This window comes from Chlorocebus sabaeus, chromosome 26 (genome assembly GCF_047675955.1).
Source record: "Chlorocebus sabaeus isolate Y175 chromosome 26, mChlSab1.0.hap1, whole genome shotgun sequence".
Classification (NCBI taxonomy): Eukaryota; Metazoa; Chordata; class Mammalia; order Primates; family Cercopithecidae; genus Chlorocebus; species Chlorocebus sabaeus.
Window position 1 is genome coordinate 24,080,357 of NC_132929.1, and position 21,618 is coordinate 24,101,974.

The following is a 21,618-nucleotide window of genomic DNA, read 5'->3' on the forward strand; positions in this document are numbered from 1 at the left end:
CAAGGGGTAAACTAAAAAAAAGAAGAGATTGTTTTATTGTGACATTTATGACATTGACCCCTTGTTGACAGGAATGACCGAGGGTAGTCTTGGCATATTGCACATGCTGTGATGAAGGATGCACTGGTGATCCTCTGGCCACTGAGGCTGTTTCCTGGTCCTCCCAGACCTCTATGCACGCGTGGGCCAGTCACAGAAATTTCATTACCATTTGGTGTATACATTTAACAAGTCTTTGGTCTTAATAAGCACCATTACAAACCCTCACATTAAGGGCATTATTATTCTAGTTTATAAATGTTTCAATGATAAAAAATAGCACGATTACAGTATACACACACTTAATTTACATGTAATGTATTATACTCATAACTGAGATAAGCTACTGAACTAACTTTGGTTGATTGAAATTAATGAAGTATTGGAACTGAATACTTGTAATTTGGTTTCTAAGTTGTGTAAATATTACAGTGCATTTATAAATCTAGTTTGAAAATTTACTAGCACCAAATAGGTATCATAAATGGCCAACCTAGTACTGGTATTTGGAGAAGCAAAGTTTACAAATTTGCAAAAAACAGAGTAGTCCATCAATTGAAAGCACATTCCTGTACGTTTGTGGAAGGATGGCATGTCAGCATAAATGGCCAACCCCCAATGGAAATACATGTCCCAGTTTTCAAGAATCAACACATATGACAAGGTAGCTAAGCTACACACACGAGAAGCCTGAGAAAGTGGTTGTTTTGAACTAGGGTAGTCACCTGTACCTTGCTTTGGTAATACAAGAATAGTGCTTATTTATACAAATTTACTTGGTGAAAGATTGTACCTATGATATGATGATTCTGATTGGGGGAAAATATAGTTCTACCTATCTATATTTGTTTTTCTTTTAATTATTTGGTCTCTGGATGGTGAATTAATGAAGCAAAACCTGGATTTTCATCTTCAGATTATCACCCAGTTCACCACTGAGGTAGTCTTTGTCATATTTGTCTTCTAGTTGGTTAAGTTCTTTCTTTTTATAAAGTGGAGTACTACTGATTTGTAATGAATAGGTTCCAGCCACTGGCTTCTTCTTTGTGAAGTGGAGGTAGCTGATCCCTTCCTTTTGGTTGATTTTAAAGAAGCCATCTTCATTTCCAGATTCGATCAAGTATCTGTTGTGATTCGTCAGAGTTGTAAGAGCTGGAAGGAGTTCTAGGATTCGAACCTTGTTACTGATGTGGGAAATATTGAAAGCGAAGATGGCCGTCTTCTCAACATCCCAACTTGCAAGACTCACATTGGCTTCTGTCTCAGACTGATCCTGGAAAGACACATGGCAATGTGTTAAATGCAATGTACTATGCCACTTAGCTGTCATGTTAAAGAAAAAATGACTCAAATTTCACACTAATACAATTTTCTGCCTTATGCTGCATACACAATATTGAAAGCATTTTGTTTAGACCACGAATGTACTAAATTGGCACATATTTGTAATATTTGAAAATATTAACTGATGTCAGGGAGGAAGGCAGGTTGGAATCATTTGCATCTGGAGGTCTCAAAGTGTAGTCCCTGAACAAGCTGCATCAGCATCACCTGGGAAACTGTTAGAAATGCAAATTCTCGGCATCACCCCAGAACGACTGAATCAGAAACCCCGGGGATGTCTCCCAGCAATCAATTTAACAAGACCTAGTAGGTGATTCGGATGCACGCTCAAGTTTGAGAACCACTGTTTTAATAGATTATTTTCTTTCCAAAGACTTATCTCATTTCTTAAACAATGCAGATGGGCTGCAGCACCAATACGAAGAACCAGACTATTTCAATTTGATTCACTGATGCAAAACCATCTCCTCCTAAGGACACACCTATGAGCCTACTTCCTGACTGTGATGATCTGCTAATATGCAATGCTTTTCACCTGGCTTCTTGCTTGCCCCCCTGGGACCGCATGTGCTGGATTCTATGGGCCCAGAGCCAGAGGTCTGGGTGAATATCTGTGCACTTCTGAGTTGACTGAAAGGCTGCAGCAGCCGTAGGCAAAGGAGACCAGGCTGCTTCAGCTCCACGTTATTTTTGTCTACGATCCAAGTTCCCTCACACTCCACATGGCTCTTTTCAGTACAGGAGCCTCTAGCTTTCAGAACTTGGCGTCCCTATGTAGGGAGCACTATGTCACTTCGCTGTTCTGCCCACTTGCTGTCCTGGATCTCAGACCTTATCCTTTCAGCAGACTTTGGGTGGGTATTTGACTCTTTTTTGGCGAGACACAGGAAATGAGCAAGTATGTGAAAACCTTCAAATGGGCACTCCCGAAAAGCAGCAAGAAACTCCAGAAAGCCCCACGGCCTCTTGTAAAATACAGCCTGGAGCTCAGGGAATGTCTGGAGCTTCTCCCTGGGGAGCTTTTTCACACTTTGGAGCATCCTTGGAGGAAACCACAGGAATCTGGAAGGACTTTCCACTATAGGAGACATCAGGAGAAACTACCTTCTGACTCACCTCGATATTGGAGGCATCCGTTTCGTTTGTGCTTCTCCGTTTCCTGCCCCGTTTGGGGTAGCCATTGATCTTACACTCATAACAAGCCTCTGGGGAGAGTGAATTGTCATCCATTTCACCACTGACAGGTGGCTCTGGGTTTCCTCGGCCCATGCCCATTCCAGAAACACAGTGCCTGCAGCAGAAGGGGAGCATAGATGTTTTTAATTAGAATGGGAAGACAAGGTAGGTGGTACAAGAGTTCTGGTGAAGTCTGCTCCCTGCACTTCGGAGACACAGCCCTTGCTTGTCCGCTGGAGGATCAGCTAGTTCTGAGAACTACATGGAGGTCCTCTGTTTGGCCTCTAATTCCCAGTTCCCTGAATGTATTGATTTCTTTCTACTGCCTTTCAAGACCCTGTCTTGCATATTTATTTATCTCTTCATTTCCAAACCTAACATGGAAAGCATTTTTCAGTACTTATACTGGGGAGGAGACACGGAGTGGAAACAAGAGAATAGTCGATGAGGGAGACCATGTAACTTGGAGGCTAAATAAAAATGGCTTCTTTTTATGAAACAGGCTCCATGGGAGTGAGCGAGGTGTGGGACATCACTGTTGGGTTTCTTGCATTCTCTCACTTCCATCATTACTCTTCCTCACTCAAGCTTTGCAGCAATTGCTCCTATTCCTTGACGTGTCACTTTTGCGGATGCTACTGAGGATAAGAAGCTCCAGGTGATAATGAAGGTTAATGTAATAATAAACTATGATGATATGCAGTATATAAAATGCATGTATCAGAGCTTGCCCAACTGTGGGAAACTGTTTCAAGTCATTCAAAACCACTAGGGCCACTGGCTGTGACTCATGTGAAGATGGATAAACAAACCCATGCCCAAGAGAGAACTCATTCAGCTGTTTTTCTTTGCCTTTCAGTTATCAAAGCCAAGTTATGGAGGGAGGCTCGAATGTTTCACAAGTACCTTGTTTTGTTATTCTGCTTACTATTTCAGAGGCCACTTGGAATGTGTATTTATCAAGCTCCTCTTTCCAAATGTGTTGAAACATTCTAATGGTCCTTAAAAGAATCTTTATCTGGGGGCAGAGTCCACTCTAGTGATTCAGAGGGGCCAAAACTGTTTTAAATGGGTAGATTTCTAACAATGGGTCATAATGTAGACCAAAGATTATTTATCTGTTTTTCTGTAATAGCTGATCTGCTCTTTAGAACTCATTTTCCTATATACCCTCAGGATTCAAAATACGTTGCCAATGAACAGAATATCTGTTGTATTTCAAAGCAATTTATAGGTTCCTACTGTTTCCCCCAAACTTGCCAGAGTCCAATACACTTCCTTTCCTCTTTATCTTGCAACATGAAATATGTAGAAACAATACAATGGATGAACTGATAAATGCTCAGCCTGTGGGTGTGTGCGCATGCGTATACATTCACACAATGATTACATTATTCAGAGGTAAACTGCAAATTTTCAGGCTTTGGTTCCTTTCTCAGAACTCCTTTCCAGTATTTTCATATCCCGGGAGCACCACTTATAAGAAGTGTGACTACAAAATCCCACTGGCCAAAAGCCAGTTTAGAGTGTCACAATTTTTGCTGGGAAAAAATGGTTCTGGCATTAAACTATAAAGAATGAGTCTACTGAGAGCCAGACACAAACATCTGGGAATTTGTGTCCGATTGCTGGCATTCTGTGTGCTTCCCACGAAACATTCTTCTACCTACCCAGATCCAAAATGAATCACTTGATGTTTGTATGTCAAGAAATCAAAGACTGCTACATTAATAATTTGGTGTAAGTGTGGATGTGTGTGGGGGTGTGTGTGTACATGCATGTGGGGGAGTACATAATGTATATATATACTTAATGTCTATGTGTTCCTAATTAAAAAGTTAAAATGTGCACTTCCTCACAGGATAGCTAAAACTAGGCGGACACCCGAGTCCAGATTAATTCAGCAGGAAAAAAGATTCAAACTTTGAAAACTTAACACTAAACTTTTAAATCACTGAGTAAACTAAAAATAGGCCTTCCCTGCCCCAACTCTCACACAGACATACCTATAATTTGGTGAAGTGTTTTTTTTTGTTTGTTCGTTTGTTTTTGTTTTAACCAGGAAAATACAGTAAGTGTTTCAATTCTCATGCCCAATGCACCTTTGGTAATATTTAATGTACATTCAAGTCTGAAATGTAAAATATAATTTAAAACCTAAATGATCTCCAACCCAAAGGGATGTCTTTGACTTATCCTAACAGGAGCTAGATACAAAGGCATTTTAAGTCCAGATAGAATCCTCCCTGCCCCAGGAGAAGAGAGGATCAGTAGTGTCCAGGGTGAGCCCAGTTCTGTCATGGGTTGGCAGAGGTGTATTTACAGAGAGACGAATCACTTCCCAACAAGACGTGAAGATCAAGAGAATGAGATAGAGAAGTCATATAGTGAGATATTTACGATGTAGTTTCATTACTCTGTTTGATGTTTCCAGAAATCCAGATGCTTCCTTTCAAATAAAATAACCTAAAACTTTTGCCAAGCTAACTGGAATTAATTTTAGGATTACAAAAAGCATGGTTCTCCTCTGCTAGGACAGGTAATGTTGAGTTCAGTAGACTTAATTATATTATGAACGACAGAATCTCCAACCACGACCAGGAAGAGCAGTGCTTACCCTTGGCCTATGCGGAAGTAACCAGGTGGACAGCCACACAGGTAACCGCCCTCGGTGTTGGAACAGCCATAGCTGCAGGGGGCCTGCGAAGAGCCACATTCATTGATGTCTTGGCATCCTCCACTGAACTGTTCATACTGGAAGCCGGCGGGACACATGCACTTGTAGCTCCCCAGGGTGTTGTGACAGGAGGCTCCTCCGCAGATGTGAGCGCTGAGGCATTCGTTTTCATCTGCAGGGAAAAGAAGAAGTGGCATGTGTGGCAGCAGCCAGAGATTTCTGTTGAGGACATTGGATCTGGCCACTCGCTGCTGGCCAGCTGGCCCTCAGCTAGGCTCTCAGGGAGGGAAGACAGGCAGAGGTGGCTGGGTGGGGAGAGCAACAGCAGAGGAAGATGCGGGCATGGATGTGGCTTTTTGCTATGTTGTGAGTAAACATGGAAGATGAAGTCAAATGCACAGGCAGAGGGCATTAGAGGATGGCATTCTGAGGACCAGCAGACTCCAGTTCTCATCAGAAGTCAACACGGTATCTTCTGCTCCATGGAAACATCCAGTCATGAACCAACATGGTGCTGGTCCGTAGCTAGGATTTAGGGTTCAAGGTGGGAGGGAAGGAATCTTGCAGTTCTCTGCGCCCTGGCTTCACAAGTGCCCAGCAAGGAGACAAATATCTCAAAAGCAGAGACTAACCATTTTCCCACAGGCTGCTTTCCCTGTCCGCCTATTTCAGGATGTGCCGATCCGGCAAGGGCTGATATCCTGCCCCAAGTGTCTGCCCCATTTGGACTTCCTTTTCAGAAATCTGCAAAAGCCCCCAGGTACTTGTTCTGGGAGATGAATAATGCCTTCTGGTATGTCTGCTCCCATCACTGGATCGGCCCCCTCCTTATTCAAACCAGCCTCCTGCCCAGAGTGTCTGAGCCCTGTCTAAAACTAAGTGTGGCTGGAAGAGAATCGGTGCAGACTTCACGAGCAGTAATTGGGGAAAACCCACAAGAGAGACAGAAGCTGCAGGACTGGCTACCCACAGGGACCTGCCAAGTCTGATGCTAAGAAGCAGGAAAAAGAAATCTTTCTTTAAAAAATCAACTAGAAGGGAGAAAACCATGAGTTTCTCATTATTTCTGATTTATAATTTTTGGAAGTCTCTAATATATTTTTGTAGACCTGCCTTTGCAGGGCAGGTTGGAAACTTGCTGCTGGTAAGACGTTTCTTAACTGCCACAGCCCATTTTCAGCTGTACGTTCATTTGAATGTAGATACACTGGCCTTCTCTTAGTGAATACCCAATTCCTATGGAAGCGAGGAAGGGGAAGCAAATGAATGTTTATTAGATACCTGTTTTATCATAGACAGGATACAGGCATTGCCCATTCATTTCCTTAGCTTTCCTAACAATCCTGAGAAAGCGGTATATTCTCTGTTTTACAGCTGAAGAAAGTGAGGCTCAGAAAGCTCTTCCAAGATGTCACAGCCAGCAGCAGCCGGGCAGAAATTCACAGCCAGGTCTGTTGGACTGCAAAGGCCATCCGTGTGCTTTCCTTTATACCACAGTGCCTCTCCACATTTAAGCTGGTGCTTCCTTTCTCCTGTAATATGTTTACCTTCTTTGCTAAGGCAGATTCATTTATAAAGAAAAACTCTGTTTCTCAAAAAAATCTATTTTTTCTTTTTTTTTAAATTAGAAAACAAGTGGATAAAAGTGGTGGGGAAGGATGCTCACTTGTATATATTTAGTATATATTCATATTTCCTTCCTGCCTGCCTTCCTTCCTTCCCTCCTTCCATGCCTCCTTCCTTCCTACCTTCTTTCCTTCCCTCCCTCCCTCCCTTCCTTCCTTCCCTCCTTCCTTCCCTCCTTCCTTCTCTCCTTCCCTCCTTCCTTCCCTCCTTCCTTCTCTCTTTCCCTCCTTCCTTCTCTCTTTCCCTCCTTCCCTTCAGCTACAGGTCTTTGACCTTAACTTTGCCTGTCTGAAGATGTTTTGTATCCAAAGATCTTCAAGTCTCCACCCAAGGTCACTTGGGCACCAGGCCTCTTAAAATGGAAATAACAATTTTCTCTTTCTCATTCTTCCTTTTCTCTTTCTGTGCTCAACACATTGTCTGTGTTATTTCTCCTTATTTTAAATTGAGGAGGAAGTGTGCAATAGAGAGCAACAGAAACCACTGGCACCAAGCTCCATGTCAAATAAAGAATGAAGAACCAAGCATATTTACTTCAGTGGAGAGAACACCCCTGGGCTGATGTCTTCTTGCTCCTCCATGTCCATCCTCCACCCTCTCCACCTGCTCATGGCTCCACGTGGCTGATCTACGGAGCATGAGCAAGCTCTGCTCCCCTGTCCCCCACTTTCGGTTGGCCTCAGTCATCTGTTTCTTGCTGGGACCCTGACTAATAAAACCTGCAGGGCGTGGGTATATGAGGGGGAAGATTTGTCATTCTTAGAGTTATTCTGTGTCTTTTCCTCCAAAGAGCAGAAGTAGGACCAATGGTGAGAAATTAGAGGCGGGAGAAATGATTTTTTTTTATACCAAAAAAAGACATTTCTAAGTATTAGAAGCTGTCTACACATAGATTGGGCTATCTTGGGAGACAGTGAGTGCCCTTCAAGGTGGTATTTAAGCCAAACTGGGACAGCAAGGAAGTTAGAGAAGGATTTACATATTAGGAAAGAGGGAAGGCTAGATCTAAGGTTCTTTTTAACTTTGAGCATCTATCTGTGTTACTACAACGATCAAGAGTTCTCCCCTCTCCTTCACATTCTTTTACATTTTATTCACATTTTCTTCCCTCCCTGAGAATTTAATAAAGTTTAAATTAAACTTGCTTATCTAGGTTGGAGAGGTAGGATGGAGTAGAGCACAGATTAAAATAAGAAATTGGCAAATATTCAGCGTTTACAGTTTAAAACACAGCATGTTTGTGCACTTGCCCTTTGTATCAATACACAAACACCATGATTTGGTTAACGTGTCTTGCACTCTTCCTGACCTTTTTCATCCTCTGCACTCTGGAGCAAATGACTCCACAAGGAATTTTCTTTACACTCCAAAATATTTGTTTTATTCTTCCAGTTGGTACTTAGATTGGCGAGGGTTTTGTTTGTTTTATAAAAAGAGACAATTCGAGTTTTATCAAAATAGCATTAAAGTCTGAAAACCACTCCTTAAAAGTGGATTGAAACCCACCACTCTGTCCTCTAAAATCAAAGGTTTCAGCATCCAGATTGCACTGTTCATGTTAGCTGTGGCCTTAAGGGAGTACTGATAGGAAAATTCACAAATGCAGGATGGGCATTCCTTTTACTCACTTTCTCTAGAGGAAAATGGGTCAACTCCGTCTATCTGCAAGCTAAATTTTTGAAATTTACTTCTAGAAAGCAATGAAATCGGTGGCCTCCTTACCCCAAAGAGTGAACTTCCAGCCACCTGGGAGTGAGGATCCAGGAAGGGCTGGTCTAAGAGATTTCCTCTGTTTCTTGTGGTTCTGGGGAAGCTATTTTAGCCCAAGGCAATGCTCATTCTAGATAACTCTAATTCTCAAGATTTATGAGGGCAATTTGGCAGTTGGAGGCATTAAGAACCCCAAACTTCTTCTGACTTCTAAATCAACTTATTTTTTTAGAGTGTCCAGCCAGGAGATGATCTTCACAAGACTAGAGCAGAATCTCCAAGACACTAGTGCATGGCCTGGTCGCCTCTACTATCCTCAGACTGATGGTAGGAGGAGGAGGATACGGTACAGGAGCGACATACCTTTCCTCTCTTATGTTTTTTTCACTTAGCACCAGCATTATTAAAAGGACCTAAACAGGACGGGCGCGGTGGCTCACGCCTGTAATCCCAGCACTTTGGGAGGCTGAGGCGGGTGGATCATGAGGTCAAGAGATTGAGACTATCCTGGCTAACACGGTGAAACCCCGTCTCTACTAAAAATAAAAAAATTAGCCGGGCGTGGTGGCGGGCGCCTGTAGTCCCAGCTGCTCGGGAGGCTGAGGCAGGAGAATGGCGTGAACCCGGGAGGCGAAGCTCGCAGTGAGCCAAGATTGCATCACTGCACTCCAGCCTGGGCGGCAGAGCAAGACTCCGTCTCAAAAAAAAAAAAAAAAAAAAAAGACCTAACTAATGAGAACAGAAAGGCTCATAAATGGGGTACTGGATCAACGCAGTTCACTCTGGAAGTTCTGTGAACAATGTCAGAAACTGGTGATTAACATCAAAGACCTCCCTGAGCTGCTAATGAACAAAGACATTTTGATTAAAACCAGATAGCTAGCCAGAGACTTGCGCAGTCTAAACTCCTATAGCACAGGGGTCAACCCGACGTGCCACTGCAAAGCTGTCCTGTGTAGAATCAAACTAGATGACTGAGATGATTTTGATAAATGAAAACACACCAAATATGTCTTCATCTGCATGAAAGTGAACCATTGCAATGCAGAGCCTGCACCCAGGAAGCACTAATTCTTTGAGTTTTTGCTAAGGGGGGCTCTACCAAATAGTGTGGCAACCAGAACAGGTTACCAAAGCACCAAGCTTGCAGTGGCACTCCACAGACACTTGCTGAATGAACAAAAACAAGTGAATGTGACACTTGAAAGGCAGCTCTAATCAGAAAGTTAAGAGTTGTGGATTCTAGTTCCAAGCATGTCACTAAATAACTGAGCAAGGACATATTACCTTCTCTTTCTGGACTTCTAGGTCCTTATCTGTAAAACAACGTGCCTGAGCTAAACGGCTTCTGGTATCCCTCCAAACTCACAATGTTTTGATTCTGTGATGTGCATTAAGAGTTATTTTCCCATGACATTGTAGAATCAAAGATGACATCATTTCAATTTAATGAGACAGTCTGTAGCTCTCCCTTAATTATCAAAAGAACTTAGCAATCTTGGGGAAAAAAAAAGAAGAAAAAATCTTGCTGTGTCTCCTGCTTGCACTCTACCCCAAAATGTGTAGAGCTGAACAGAACTACTTTGGCATTTTCAGGCCAAAAGTCACTCAAAATAGCCTCTGGCTGGCTGATATTTTTCAGTCATAAGTAAGATTTTTTGACCCCTGATGTTAACATAACTCAAGTGTGGGCTGATGACTAGCAGTGCAGTAGGAGGGTGGAGGATACTGGGCTTCAAGAAATTCTGGGGGCATTTCATTTCAGATGCTCTCAAAGTATCCTTGATTACAATTTTTTTTTCTTAGTTTGCTGTTTTGCAAAGACTGTTACTTCCCTTGGGTTTCAACCAGGTTAGGGCAATTTTAAATGAGTATTTGTTGCTTCAATAACACATTTACAGCTTCAGAAAGAAAGCAGTGTTTTGCTTCATAGCAGCTGATAGCCATGCTTCTTGAGAGTGAGGAAACGTTACTTGCCAACACACTGGTTCCACTGGTAGTGCTGGAGGTAGCCCTGGGGGCAGCTGCACCGGTAGCCCCCGATGATGTTCTGGCAGCCGTGCTGGCAACGGTGGTTACCCTCGCACTCGTCCACGTCTGAAAAAGAAGCAGAGCCACCGTGATGCCAACTCAACGTCTCTCTCTGAAGCCACACGGATTCTAATAAGAAATCTGGCCCCTACACATCCTACACATTATTCTACCACCAAAAAATTCAAGAGTATCTCTTCTGGAACTGCTGCTAAGTCCAAGGAGAAAAAACATTCAGAGAGCCCCGGCAAAGTCTACAAATAAAAATGATCAGGAAATTAGTGCAAAGTCCAAGGCACTCTCCGGGACAGCTCTGTAAGTTATAAGTTATTTGTGTTTGCTGGTTTTTTGTTTTTTGTGTTTTTTTTTTGGTGCCACAATTAGAAACCAAAATGTGTCAAAGCCACAATCAACTCCTAAAAATATCATTTAAACTTTTAATTAAACATAATCAGAAGAACTGTTCCTCATATGTTTAGTCCACATGGGAGAAACCCCTTTATGGCTCCGGACCCAGTGACCAGAAAATTAATGAATCAAAGTCAAGAGTCTGCCTATTTTTCTTGACTGAGTTATTCCCTATTAGGTTAAATCAAAAATGGAGCAGAAAAGGTCTTGAAATACTTAGGAAAGGCATGTGTGTTAGACACAAGCATGAGACAAAATATGAATCTCTAAGATACAGGACCTGTGCACACTGTTTTAGCTGGGTGCCCCCCTGGGCTCAGATGTGCTATCTCATAGAGGCTGATGATGAAGGTGCCGATAGCCACGCATGCCACCGCCACAAGGATTTACCAGCTGGATCGCAGCTGAGGTCTCCACCCACCTTCACAGCTGGAGCCGGTTTGATCAAGTGAGAATCCCCGCTGGCATTCACAGGTGAAGCTTCCAGGAGTGTTCTGGCAAATGCCCTTAGACCCGCACAGATTGATGTCAGAGGTGCATTCATTGTTATCTATGAGAAGCAGTGGGGGCAAAGACGGGTTAAAATTCCCCAAAGCTCTCTTTGTATCGTTTAAAAGAAAGTTAGAAGGATGACTCAGAAAAGACCAAATAAAGCCAACAACTCTTCACATACATGTACAGGTGTGCTCACACATACACGCACTCATATATTTCTTCGAGCTTTTGTTTTCTTATTCCAACAGCAGAGGAAATAGAAAATAATCCCTTGAAAGAATCGCTACACTCCATGTAGGATTTTTCCTCTCCTACTCACCAATGCAGGCCGTATGGTGTTGGGTAAATCCGGGAGGACATTTGCATGTGAAGCCGCCAATGGTGTTAACACACAGGAACTGGCAGTTGTGTTGCTTGGTTGCACACTCATCAAGATCTATGAGAAAATGCAAGATAGGCATTGGAGTCAAGTCAACAAAACAGGATCAGGGAAGCCGCCCCTATGAAGCAGCTCCAAGTTTGATTTGGAAGTCTCAAATGACCCTGACTAGAAAGAAGCCACAGCAAAAGGCAAGGAGAGACACAGGGGGTAAAGATCTGAAAGATAAAACAAGGTGTCCATTTAGACCCTCCTCCCCTCAAAAAAATTAGATAGATCTTTGGGGGATCCAAGAAAACACCATTCTAATAGGAGAAATGCAGGAATTCCTCAACAAAGGAATTTCAAATAAATCATGACATTTTAAACAACTTTTTAAATGAAGTAAAAGATGAATCATTCTGCAAATTTTCCAGAGCACTGAAAAGATCTATTTAAGTTAAAACATAAAGAGAAATGTTGAAGCTGGAAATTAATTTGCTGGCTTAGTTCTTTTCTGTTTGCTGTTTTTAATCTACTCAAATGAAGTTGTCAAAAACAAAATCTGATTTCTTTAATTAGGGATTCTTCTTAGGATAAAACAAAATTGAGCAATCACGAAGGAAACAAAGCAAAGGAAAAATTCATTTTAATATCTAAAGGCACTTTAGTAAAACTGCCTCCAGGCCGAGCGTGCTGTATTCCCAGCACTTTGGGAGGCCAAGGCAGGCTGATCACTTTGAGCTCAGGAGTTTGAGACCAGCCTGGGCAACATGGCAAAACCTGTCTCTAGTAAAAACACAAAAATTAGCTGGGTGTGGTGCTGTGTGCCTGTAATCCCAGCTACCTGGGAGGCAGAGGTTGCAGTGAGCTGAGATCGCACCACTGCACTCCAGGCTGGGCAACAGAGTGAAACTTCGTCTCAAACACAACAACAACAAAAATAAAGAAAAACAAAAATCCAAAACTGACAACTGTGTCCAGAGTTTATCCAACGTTGTTTCCCACATCTCCACAAAGCCCTCTGCTTTGACCAGGCCTCTTTCCTCAATGCCTCAACTTCTAGTTGCATTCTTAACTCCAAAGTTATTTCAAACTATCAAGAGATGAAATGTTGTGTTCTAACTTCTAGCTAAATTTTAATGATAATTTTAAAACTGCCACATATTCAGGAAAAAAACATTAGTGACTTTATTTTATCACAAATTCAACCACTATGCCCCCACCATCTGCACAACTGTGTTGAAGCTGCAGATCAAATCACTAGCTCTGCCAGTGACTGCTTCCACTCCACAGGGCCAGCTCCTGGCTAGAGTAACGTCTGGAGTGGACCTACACTGAGAGACCCTCCCAAGACCTGTCCTAGTTCTGGCTTCTCTTACAATGCAGCCCATCCTGTGCTCTTTCCACTGCTGAGAGCTTGACTGATATGCACTCTCTGTTCAGCTTTCTCAGAGCCTGTGGACTGGTTTCTCCTATCTATGGCCCAAGGAGCTTGGCTTGAGCATCATGACACATTGGCTGAAGCTCACCTGCAACAGGTGAGGAAGATGACTCAGTGATTTCTCCTAACACTATTTCATGAGTACAGCACATGAAGAACAGCAGCACTCGCTGCTCTTGCCTCCAAGAACGCCCTTCCTCCTCTTCTCCCCTCTAATCTGCATCCCACCCATCTCTCATTGGGGATGTGCTGCTCCCATAACGCCTCCCACGGCCACCCTTCTGGCCTCTTCCTTCTCAGTGTCCATGGTGCAACTATCTGCACTATTCATTTGATATTTAGTTATACATACCAAGTAAGTGGAAGAATTTGAACCTTATGAGAAAATATAGGAAAAGGGACAAGTTGTGAGTGGACATGTAAAAATTACAGTTGCTCTTTGCACTCCTAAAGCCATAAACAGAACTTTATTGATGCATTTTCATTTTTCATCTTTTAATTGCTAGAAACTTTTGAGAATTTTCTGCCCCCAGAGGTTAGAAAAAATGCTATAAATTTGTTTTGCTTGTTACAGATAATATATACAATGAGACATATTTTTCCCCTTGAATTTGGTTCTTCATTTATACGAATACATTTATGGCTCTGAGTTATAGCTTCACATTGCCTAGAACTCACAGTGACCCCAGATGTAAAATAAGTTCCACATTTGAGAAGAACAAAGCTATGAGCAACTGTTCATTTAAGATGGTTAGAATGTGTAAGTAGGTCTCTCAACTTCCTCTCCCCAAACTACAGGATTAGACAGGCTTTGTGCTGCACAGGAAGGCCTCAGGCAGTTGCCCATGATGTCATCCTCTATTACATGCCTCTTAACTCTCCCTTTCAGCAGACACGGGAAAAAGGTCAAGAGCCCAACTTCTTGCTGCTCTCCACTTCTCTCCTCTCCCCTCCTCCAATCTGGATCCTATCCATCTCTGTGGGGATGTGCTGGTCCCACCCTCCACCCTTCTAGCCTCTTCTCAGATTCAGTGGTACACACAGCTGCATCATTCATTTGATATTTAGTTATATACACCAAGTAAGTGGAAGAACTTAAGCTTTATGAGAAAAAAATAGGAAAAAAAGACTCCACTCTACCCTTTACCTTCCTTACTTCTGTACGTTTCTATATATTTCCTTCAAAGTTTCATGGCATGACATGATATCTCTTGGTCTACGACTTGGTCTACCTTTTCTTCTCCAAATCTCTCATTTCCCAAATTATTGTTAAGTATGACTCACTAGTGCTATTCACTAAATATAAGGTTCTTATTGTTGAGGAAGATGTTTACAGGAGTAAATTTATGCCAAAAAATTTTTGCAAAGGATAACTTCTGGTTGAGAAGGGATTTCTGCCCAGAGCTTCACTGGTTCTTAATTCTGCGTGATATTTATGTCTCAGGGAAGCTCCTAGAGGGCAGAAATGGACTTTTTCTGCAGAACAAAAATCTGGATACAGCACCTAATTCATTTGGCACCATGTCCTCTAGGATCATGGCACTGATTATTCCGAGGCAGGACCTCCCTGGAAACCTGAACTATACAGCTATAAAGAATAAATACAAAAACCAGAAAGCAGAGAGGAGGTCACCAATTAAGAATCTGCCCCATTAGAGCCACTGAGAACTGGCCCTGCTATCTCTGAGACCGTCATGGATGGCCACCATGGATGCCCAGGGGGCATGCAGTGAGGATGGCTGCTCCCACGGGTCCTCCACAGTCTCCCTGGCTTTAGCCTCCCTCCCTCCAGCATAGGAGGTAGGTCCCATGGAGGCATTAACCCCAGGGAAGCACCCCCTGCCTGCAGAGCAGGTCTTTCGGCTTGCCTGTGGAGTCCTTACAGGCAAAGGAATGCAGCCATGTGTCAGGAGCTAGGTGAGAGGCAATGGTCAATTCTACTTTACCTTTGCAGCTCCTTCCATCCTCTTGCAGAATGTAGCCTTTCGGGCATGAACACTGGTAACTCCCTTCTGTGTTTTTGCAGATAAAATTGCAGGGTTTGGGAGCCTGGTTGCACTCGTTCAGATCTACGATCAAAGAAATACAGTGTGACTGTGCATCTAAAAATGATGTCTACATGCTCAATTTCCACAGGGTCTAACAAAGAATTTTAGTTTTGGGGAAAGAAAAAGTAAACTCTGTGTAGACTTGGATGATTGTCCTATGCTTTCCTATGAAACTGCATAGACTTTTTAGATTTTTAGCTTTGGGTTTTTTTTTTTCCCCCATAATCTAAAATTTCCACTTGAGGATAAGCCATCAGAAATAGACACTTACCTACACAGGAAGTCCCAGTTATATCTGGAGTGTACCCAGTTTTACAAATGCAATGATACGATCCTCTGTCATTGACACACTCCCCATTTCGGCAAACATCATGAATAACCTTGCATTCATCGATATCTGTAATTTAACAAATATAAATTAAGATAAGCAATATATCATAAAATTGACAACATTAATATGCAGGGGGTCACTTCAGTGTACATACTAATAAATTGTCTTACTATATTTTGGGCCTAAGAAATTAAACCAGTAAAGATGACAGCATAAATTTAATATGTAACAGTAGCTATATCAAAAGGCAAACAATTAACTTCATTAGACTATAATTGATAAAATAATTCAGCTACAGAAAAACTTTAAAAACAATTGGTCTTCCAAATGTGTATTTTTCTCTTCTGGGTCCATAGAACAGCCAGTGCATATAGACATATTTGGCTTTTTGTGTCATCTCATGCCATTGAGCTTGCCTCCTGCTGATATCTCATAAATGAATCACAGAAGCAGATCCTTTTGATGAGGAAACCCCATTTCCCCCCTAATATTGCATGCTCAAAATAAGAAGTAAGGTTTCTTTCTTTCTTTTTTTAACATTATTTTTGTTGTATTTGTGGTTAATCCTGAAAAAGTTCAAATTACATAATATTGGGGAAATGAGATGAACTTCTGTCCTCTGATGAGGGAGAAAACTAACCAGGGCTCTGAGGTGGATGACAGTGCTGGGTTTTTGCAACCTGCTAAGGAAGGGAGACCCTTACTCATGGCTCTACCACAGAGAGAACGATTAGGTCAACATGCACTGTTGAACATTAAAGCCACTGTCCTCCATATCTCGACCCATTTACCGCCTTACTGGTTGGCGAAGTGCCAATACAAGCACTTTCCACGTGGGTTTGCAGCCCTTGACTGCCAAATAACCATTCTATACCAACAGCTGGGTGTATCTGACCTTTACAAGTCTACTCTGAAGTGCAATTTAGCATACTCTTATTGGTCTCTAGAAATGAGGTTTTTTTTGACCATCTTATTGCTATATCCTCCAAAGAATCATAAATTCCTTTTGGTCACTCCATCTTATCTTTCTAGGTCTGTTTTTTTTTTTTTTTTTTTTTTTTTAAATCACCTCCAGTTTCGTTATTCTGCCTTCAGCTACATCTTTCTCATATAAACACAAATCCTTCCTAACCTCCTTCTTCCCCTTTCACTTCCAATTCCCTCCCAAGAAGCTCAAAAAAGCTCTCACCTTTTCTCAGTCCTTTTATGAACTAAAAACCAATGTAGTTACAGTTGATAAACACAGGAATCATATTAGTGACAGGCCTAGAAATCTCTAGAGTTGCCTTAGACACTCTAACATTCTCCTTATCCTGCTTCAGTTAAGGAGCTTGTGCTTTTCCAGATGCAATCGTGTTTAATTGCCAGGATATCAGCATGATTTATACTTCTTTTATGCAACATAGTTTGGCCAGTTTTAGGAGTTCCACATCTTGGTGGACTGTTTTGGGCCTTTAGTAATCATTTATTTCAAAGTTCATCAAAAAACTTAAAAAATTATATTCCGAGTAGCCAATTGACTTATAGTAAACTTCCGTTGAAAAAGTTGAAGGCTTGCTGGAATGCGGAGGGAGAGTCCTCAGCACACACGGCTTGATCAAGTGGACCAAGGCCCCTTTGGCAGCATGACCTCAAATGTCTAAAACTCCAAAATGAAGAATTTTTGTTGGCCTCAGCTGTGCAACTCAACCTAGCCACATATTGCAGATTCTGTATTTTCATCTGTTTTTCACACAGAAAACAAACGGATTCCCTGCAAGTATTTTTGGACTATAAATGAAGTACCTGCTCCGTTGGTCATGAATCCTCGGCCATGGGGACAGAGTTTCTTGAAAGCCACAGTCCCCTGGAAGGGGCAGATCTCACAGTGGGGACCCCAGCCTCTCCCTCCATCACAGCAGCATTCAGATTTGGTGACAGGGTTCCTGTTGCTGGAGCCGATCTGACACAGGTTTTGTAGCACCTCTGTGAAGCAGTACCCTTCCCGATTGTCTGGAAGGGACATTATATGGCCAAGGGGAGGTCAGGAAATTTTAAGAGCAAACAAGGTATTAACAATTTGGTCAGATATAAAAACCAAAAAAGGATGTAACACTTTACCCTGGGTGAGAAGAAGCAAGAGGGGAAAGCTGGAGACAGCAGTAAAAGAGAAAGGATGACGTCTGAGGGAAACAAATAAGACATTCAGTGAGTAGGCAGAAAGACATTGACCTAGACAAGCTCATAACTCTCTCTGCTCCCAGAAATACAGGGGAATAGCCATGCTTACAGAGAGAGGGGCAGAGAAACATACGGAAGTGGATCCGGATCACCAAGGGCTTCAAAGGCAGCCAAGAAATTCCAAACAAGTGATTCAGGATCCAATTAGCAAAGGAGGAATTTAGCTGCAGGGTGGTGCTAAGCCCAATGGACAATCACAGTCACTACAGCATCTCCAAAATATGAACATTTTTTATCCTTCCTCAGATTTTGACATTTTCTTGTATTTCACATAAGAGGTCTGGGTTTCCGGCAGCCCAGTGTGGAGGCTGAGCTTAGGAAAGCACGCTGCCAACTGTACTCACCGAGGCACTCGTCCTGGTTGGGGCTGGCGGTAAACCCGTCATTACACTCGCAGGTGTAGCTCCCACGGGTGTTGAGGCAGCGCCCATTCTCACAGATCCCTGGCTTCGTTTGACATTCATTCTCATCTGTTTGATTTTATTGAAGGACCAAAAACAAGACGAGTCATCTGACTATTTTATAGAGGATGGAGTTCCTTCCTTGGTTCCTTCCTTCCTCCCTCCCTCCTTCCTTCCCTTTGTTCCTTTTTCTTTCCTTCCTTCCTTCCTCCCTTCCCTCCCTCTCACCTTCCTTCCCTCTCTCTCATCTTTCCTTCTTAACTTAGCTTTTGAATCACTGATCTGTTCACATGGCTCAAAATTTATAAGGCATGAAAGGGACTTCATTCATTCTTAACTGTTTGGTTCCATTGAAGGACTGAAAACAGAAAGTGCCATCTGAATCTTTCATAGAATAGATTTTCTTCCTTCTTTCCTATATAGTTTGTAAATAGCTTATCTCTTCACAGGGTTCAAAATTAAAAAGGTACAAAAGGGGATTCAGCAAAGGTACCCCTTTCATTCCCTATTTCCCAGACACCAAACTCTTCTCCTGAAAAGCAACCAATTCTGGGGCCAATTTCTAATGTATCCTTCCAGAGCTGGATTATGCATATAAAAGCAAATACATACATAATGTACGTATGTGTTTGTGTACTTCTGATCTTTTAAAAGCATAACTGATAGCATTTTATATACTTAAACATAGATGGTGGCATTTTATGCCCACTTACATTTTTCATTTCGTAAAATTTGAATCTTTTCATATTTGGACACAAAAAGGACTCTCAAAAGGTTATTTCAAGTGAAGGAGGGAAAAATGTGAATATCAGCATATGAAATAAATATTTTAATACATATTAGAATAATGTCTATAATGGTCAACACTGATCTGCGGGAGTTTGTCTAGATTAATCTTGAGATCAATCTAGATTATATCTTCAATATAGGTTGTGTTATTGTAATATGTCAACAATATTATTAAGAAATCATAAACTACAATTCAGTTTCCCAGGTTTAAAAAAACATTAAAATATCTACAGATTCTTAGAATTATCTGATGATTATTTAGAAAGATCAAAAATAATTTGCTGAGGTGCTTCCCTTCCTTTGAGAATAGTTCGGGGTCCCTCAGATGGAGCTCTCACTAGGAATGACAGAAAGTTGGAAGGTGACATCCAGAACAGTGTTAAAACAGGTTCAAAACCCCAATGCCCAAGCCACCCCCAGACCAATTCAATCAGAATATCTGAGGTTGGACTTGAGCTCCCCAGGTGATTCCAAAGTGCAGCTGAGGTTGAGAATTACTGATCCAGGAGGATCCAGTGTGTGACAATTAATCTACATATTTTCTTTTTCTGTGCTTTTAGAGTCTGTTCTTTAATTACTGCTTCAGTCTGTATTGTACAGAGCAAAAGGGCAATGGAATTCTTAATCTTCTTGAATAACAACATAAAATATATCTTTATAACACCATTTATTTTTTAAAAGAAAGAGAATGCATGTGAGAAGGTTTTAATAATTTTCTCCTGTAATTATTATCTAAGCAGAGGTCAGGAAACGTTTTGTTAGGGTCAAATAGGAAATATTTTAGGCTTTGTGGGTCATATGGTCTCTGCTGCAACCACTTGGCTCTGCCATTGTGGCATGAAAGTAGCCATGGACAATATGCAAATGAATGGTTATATCTATGTTTAATAAAACTTTATTTATAAAAACACACAGTGGGCTGGCAGGCTGGAATTGGTCTGTAGGCTCTAGTAGTTTGCCGACTCCTGGTCTAAAGCTGAAGTTCTCAATGTTGGATCCATATTAGAATCAGCTGAGGAGCTTTAAAAAAATACCAGTGCCTGGATGCTACTCTCGACAAGACCAGATTTTCTGGAGGTAGATCCCAACGGTTTCGAGAGATTCCTGATTCAGAGGTACCTGGCATTTGTATTCAATGTCAGGGCACCGGTAGCAAAGTTAAGTTAATAGGGAGGCATTCCAATGTGATGGGGAGAATTGACCCCCAAATCAACAAAAGAGTACGGAAAGTAAAGGAGGAGAATAGAGAAAAGGCAGGCTGTTCAAATCCTGGCAGCAAATGGGTTAAGAAAGTAGAGAAAGGCCAGCTCAGAGGGACAATGACAGTGCTCTTGGAATTCACAAATGATCACGAGGCAAGGGCACCACCATGGAGAGTCTTGACATAAGGTAAGAGAACAAAATGGGTCTCACCAAGAACACAGTGTCACGAGAACATAGAGCCCAGGTTCCTTCTGTCCACTGTCACTTCTGATGCACTCAAAGCTCCTTCCACAGGGATCCTCTTACCTACACAGCCTTCTCCGTCAGGTCGCCGCTGATACCCGGGTCCACAGATGCACATGTATGTGCCAATGAGGTTCTTGCATTCCATTTGTTTTTCAGTACAGTCATGTTTTCCCTCTTCACACTCATCCTCGTCTGTAAAAAATGTACGATCACAGATTTGACAAAGAAAATGCATATATCTGCCTTAATTACCTGACTTTTAAACAGAAAATGTTAGTAAGTAACCAATTTTCATCTGTGTTATTTCAGTATTGGCTGTATTTCCTTCTGCTGTGTTAAGTATGATCTCTAAAGAATGGAAAGGAATCTTCTAACCACTTTTGAACTTGAAGAAATTGCTCCCTAATCAACTGACAACCTCTTCAAGAAGCATGATTCTAAGCATGTATTTTCTCCCTTCCTCTTCCTTTATTTTTTATTTATTTTTATTTTTATTTATTTATGTTTTTGAAAGAGTCTCTCTGTTGCCCAGGCTGGAGTGCAGTGGCCCGATCTCAGCTCACTTCAACCTCTACCTCCCAGGTTCAAGTGATTCTCATGCCTCAGCCTCCCGAGTATCTGGGATTATACAGGCATGCACCACCATGCCCAGCTAAATTTTTTTGTATTTTAGTAGAAACGGGGTTTCACCATGTTGTCCAGGATGGTCTCAAACTCCTGGCCTCAAGTGATCCACCCACCTTGGCCTTCCAAAGTGCTGGGATTACAGGCATGAGCCATCACGCCTGGCTGTCCCTTTCTTTATGTTTTATACTCCTTTGTTGAGGCATGATTTCTAATTCTTGTTGACTAATTGAACTAAAAGGGCCTCATGTAACTATAATGGATATATCTTAATATAACAATAATTATAATAGCATTATAATCACAATATATGATAATGCAATAATTATAATAACAGTACTATAACCATAATGGATTATAATAGAGTAACAAACTAAAGCTTACATTATGCAATAATTATAATAATAACACAATATATTATAATATGATATTTTTTTTGAGATGGAAT

At 41.7% G+C, this 21,618-nt stretch overlaps 1 protein-coding gene across 1 annotated transcript in view; it reads right to left on the minus strand.

Moving 5' to 3' along the window:
* Positions 1–7: 7 nt before the first annotated feature.
* The window catches only part of FBN1 (fibrillin 1), a 239,475-nt gene continuing 217,864 nt past the window's right edge, over positions 8–21,618 (minus strand). Inside the window, exons 56-66 of the mRNA XM_008016692.3 lie at positions 20,607–20,738; positions 18,252–18,377; positions 17,473–17,679; positions 15,628–15,753; positions 15,255–15,377; positions 11,826–11,942; positions 11,433–11,561; positions 10,550–10,669; positions 5,177–5,408; positions 2,500–2,674; positions 8–1,312 (exon numbers count right to left, since the gene is read on the minus strand). Of these exons, the coding sequence (XP_008014883.2) occupies positions 923–1,312; positions 2,500–2,674; positions 5,177–5,408; positions 10,550–10,669; positions 11,433–11,561; positions 11,826–11,942; positions 15,255–15,377; positions 15,628–15,753; positions 17,473–17,679; positions 18,252–18,377; positions 20,607–20,738 (1,877 nt within the window). The 3' untranslated portion in view covers positions 8–922. The remainder of the gene's footprint in view (positions 1,313–2,499; positions 2,675–5,176; positions 5,409–10,549; positions 10,670–11,432; positions 11,562–11,825; positions 11,943–15,254; positions 15,378–15,627; positions 15,754–17,472; positions 17,680–18,251; positions 18,378–20,606; positions 20,739–21,618) is intronic.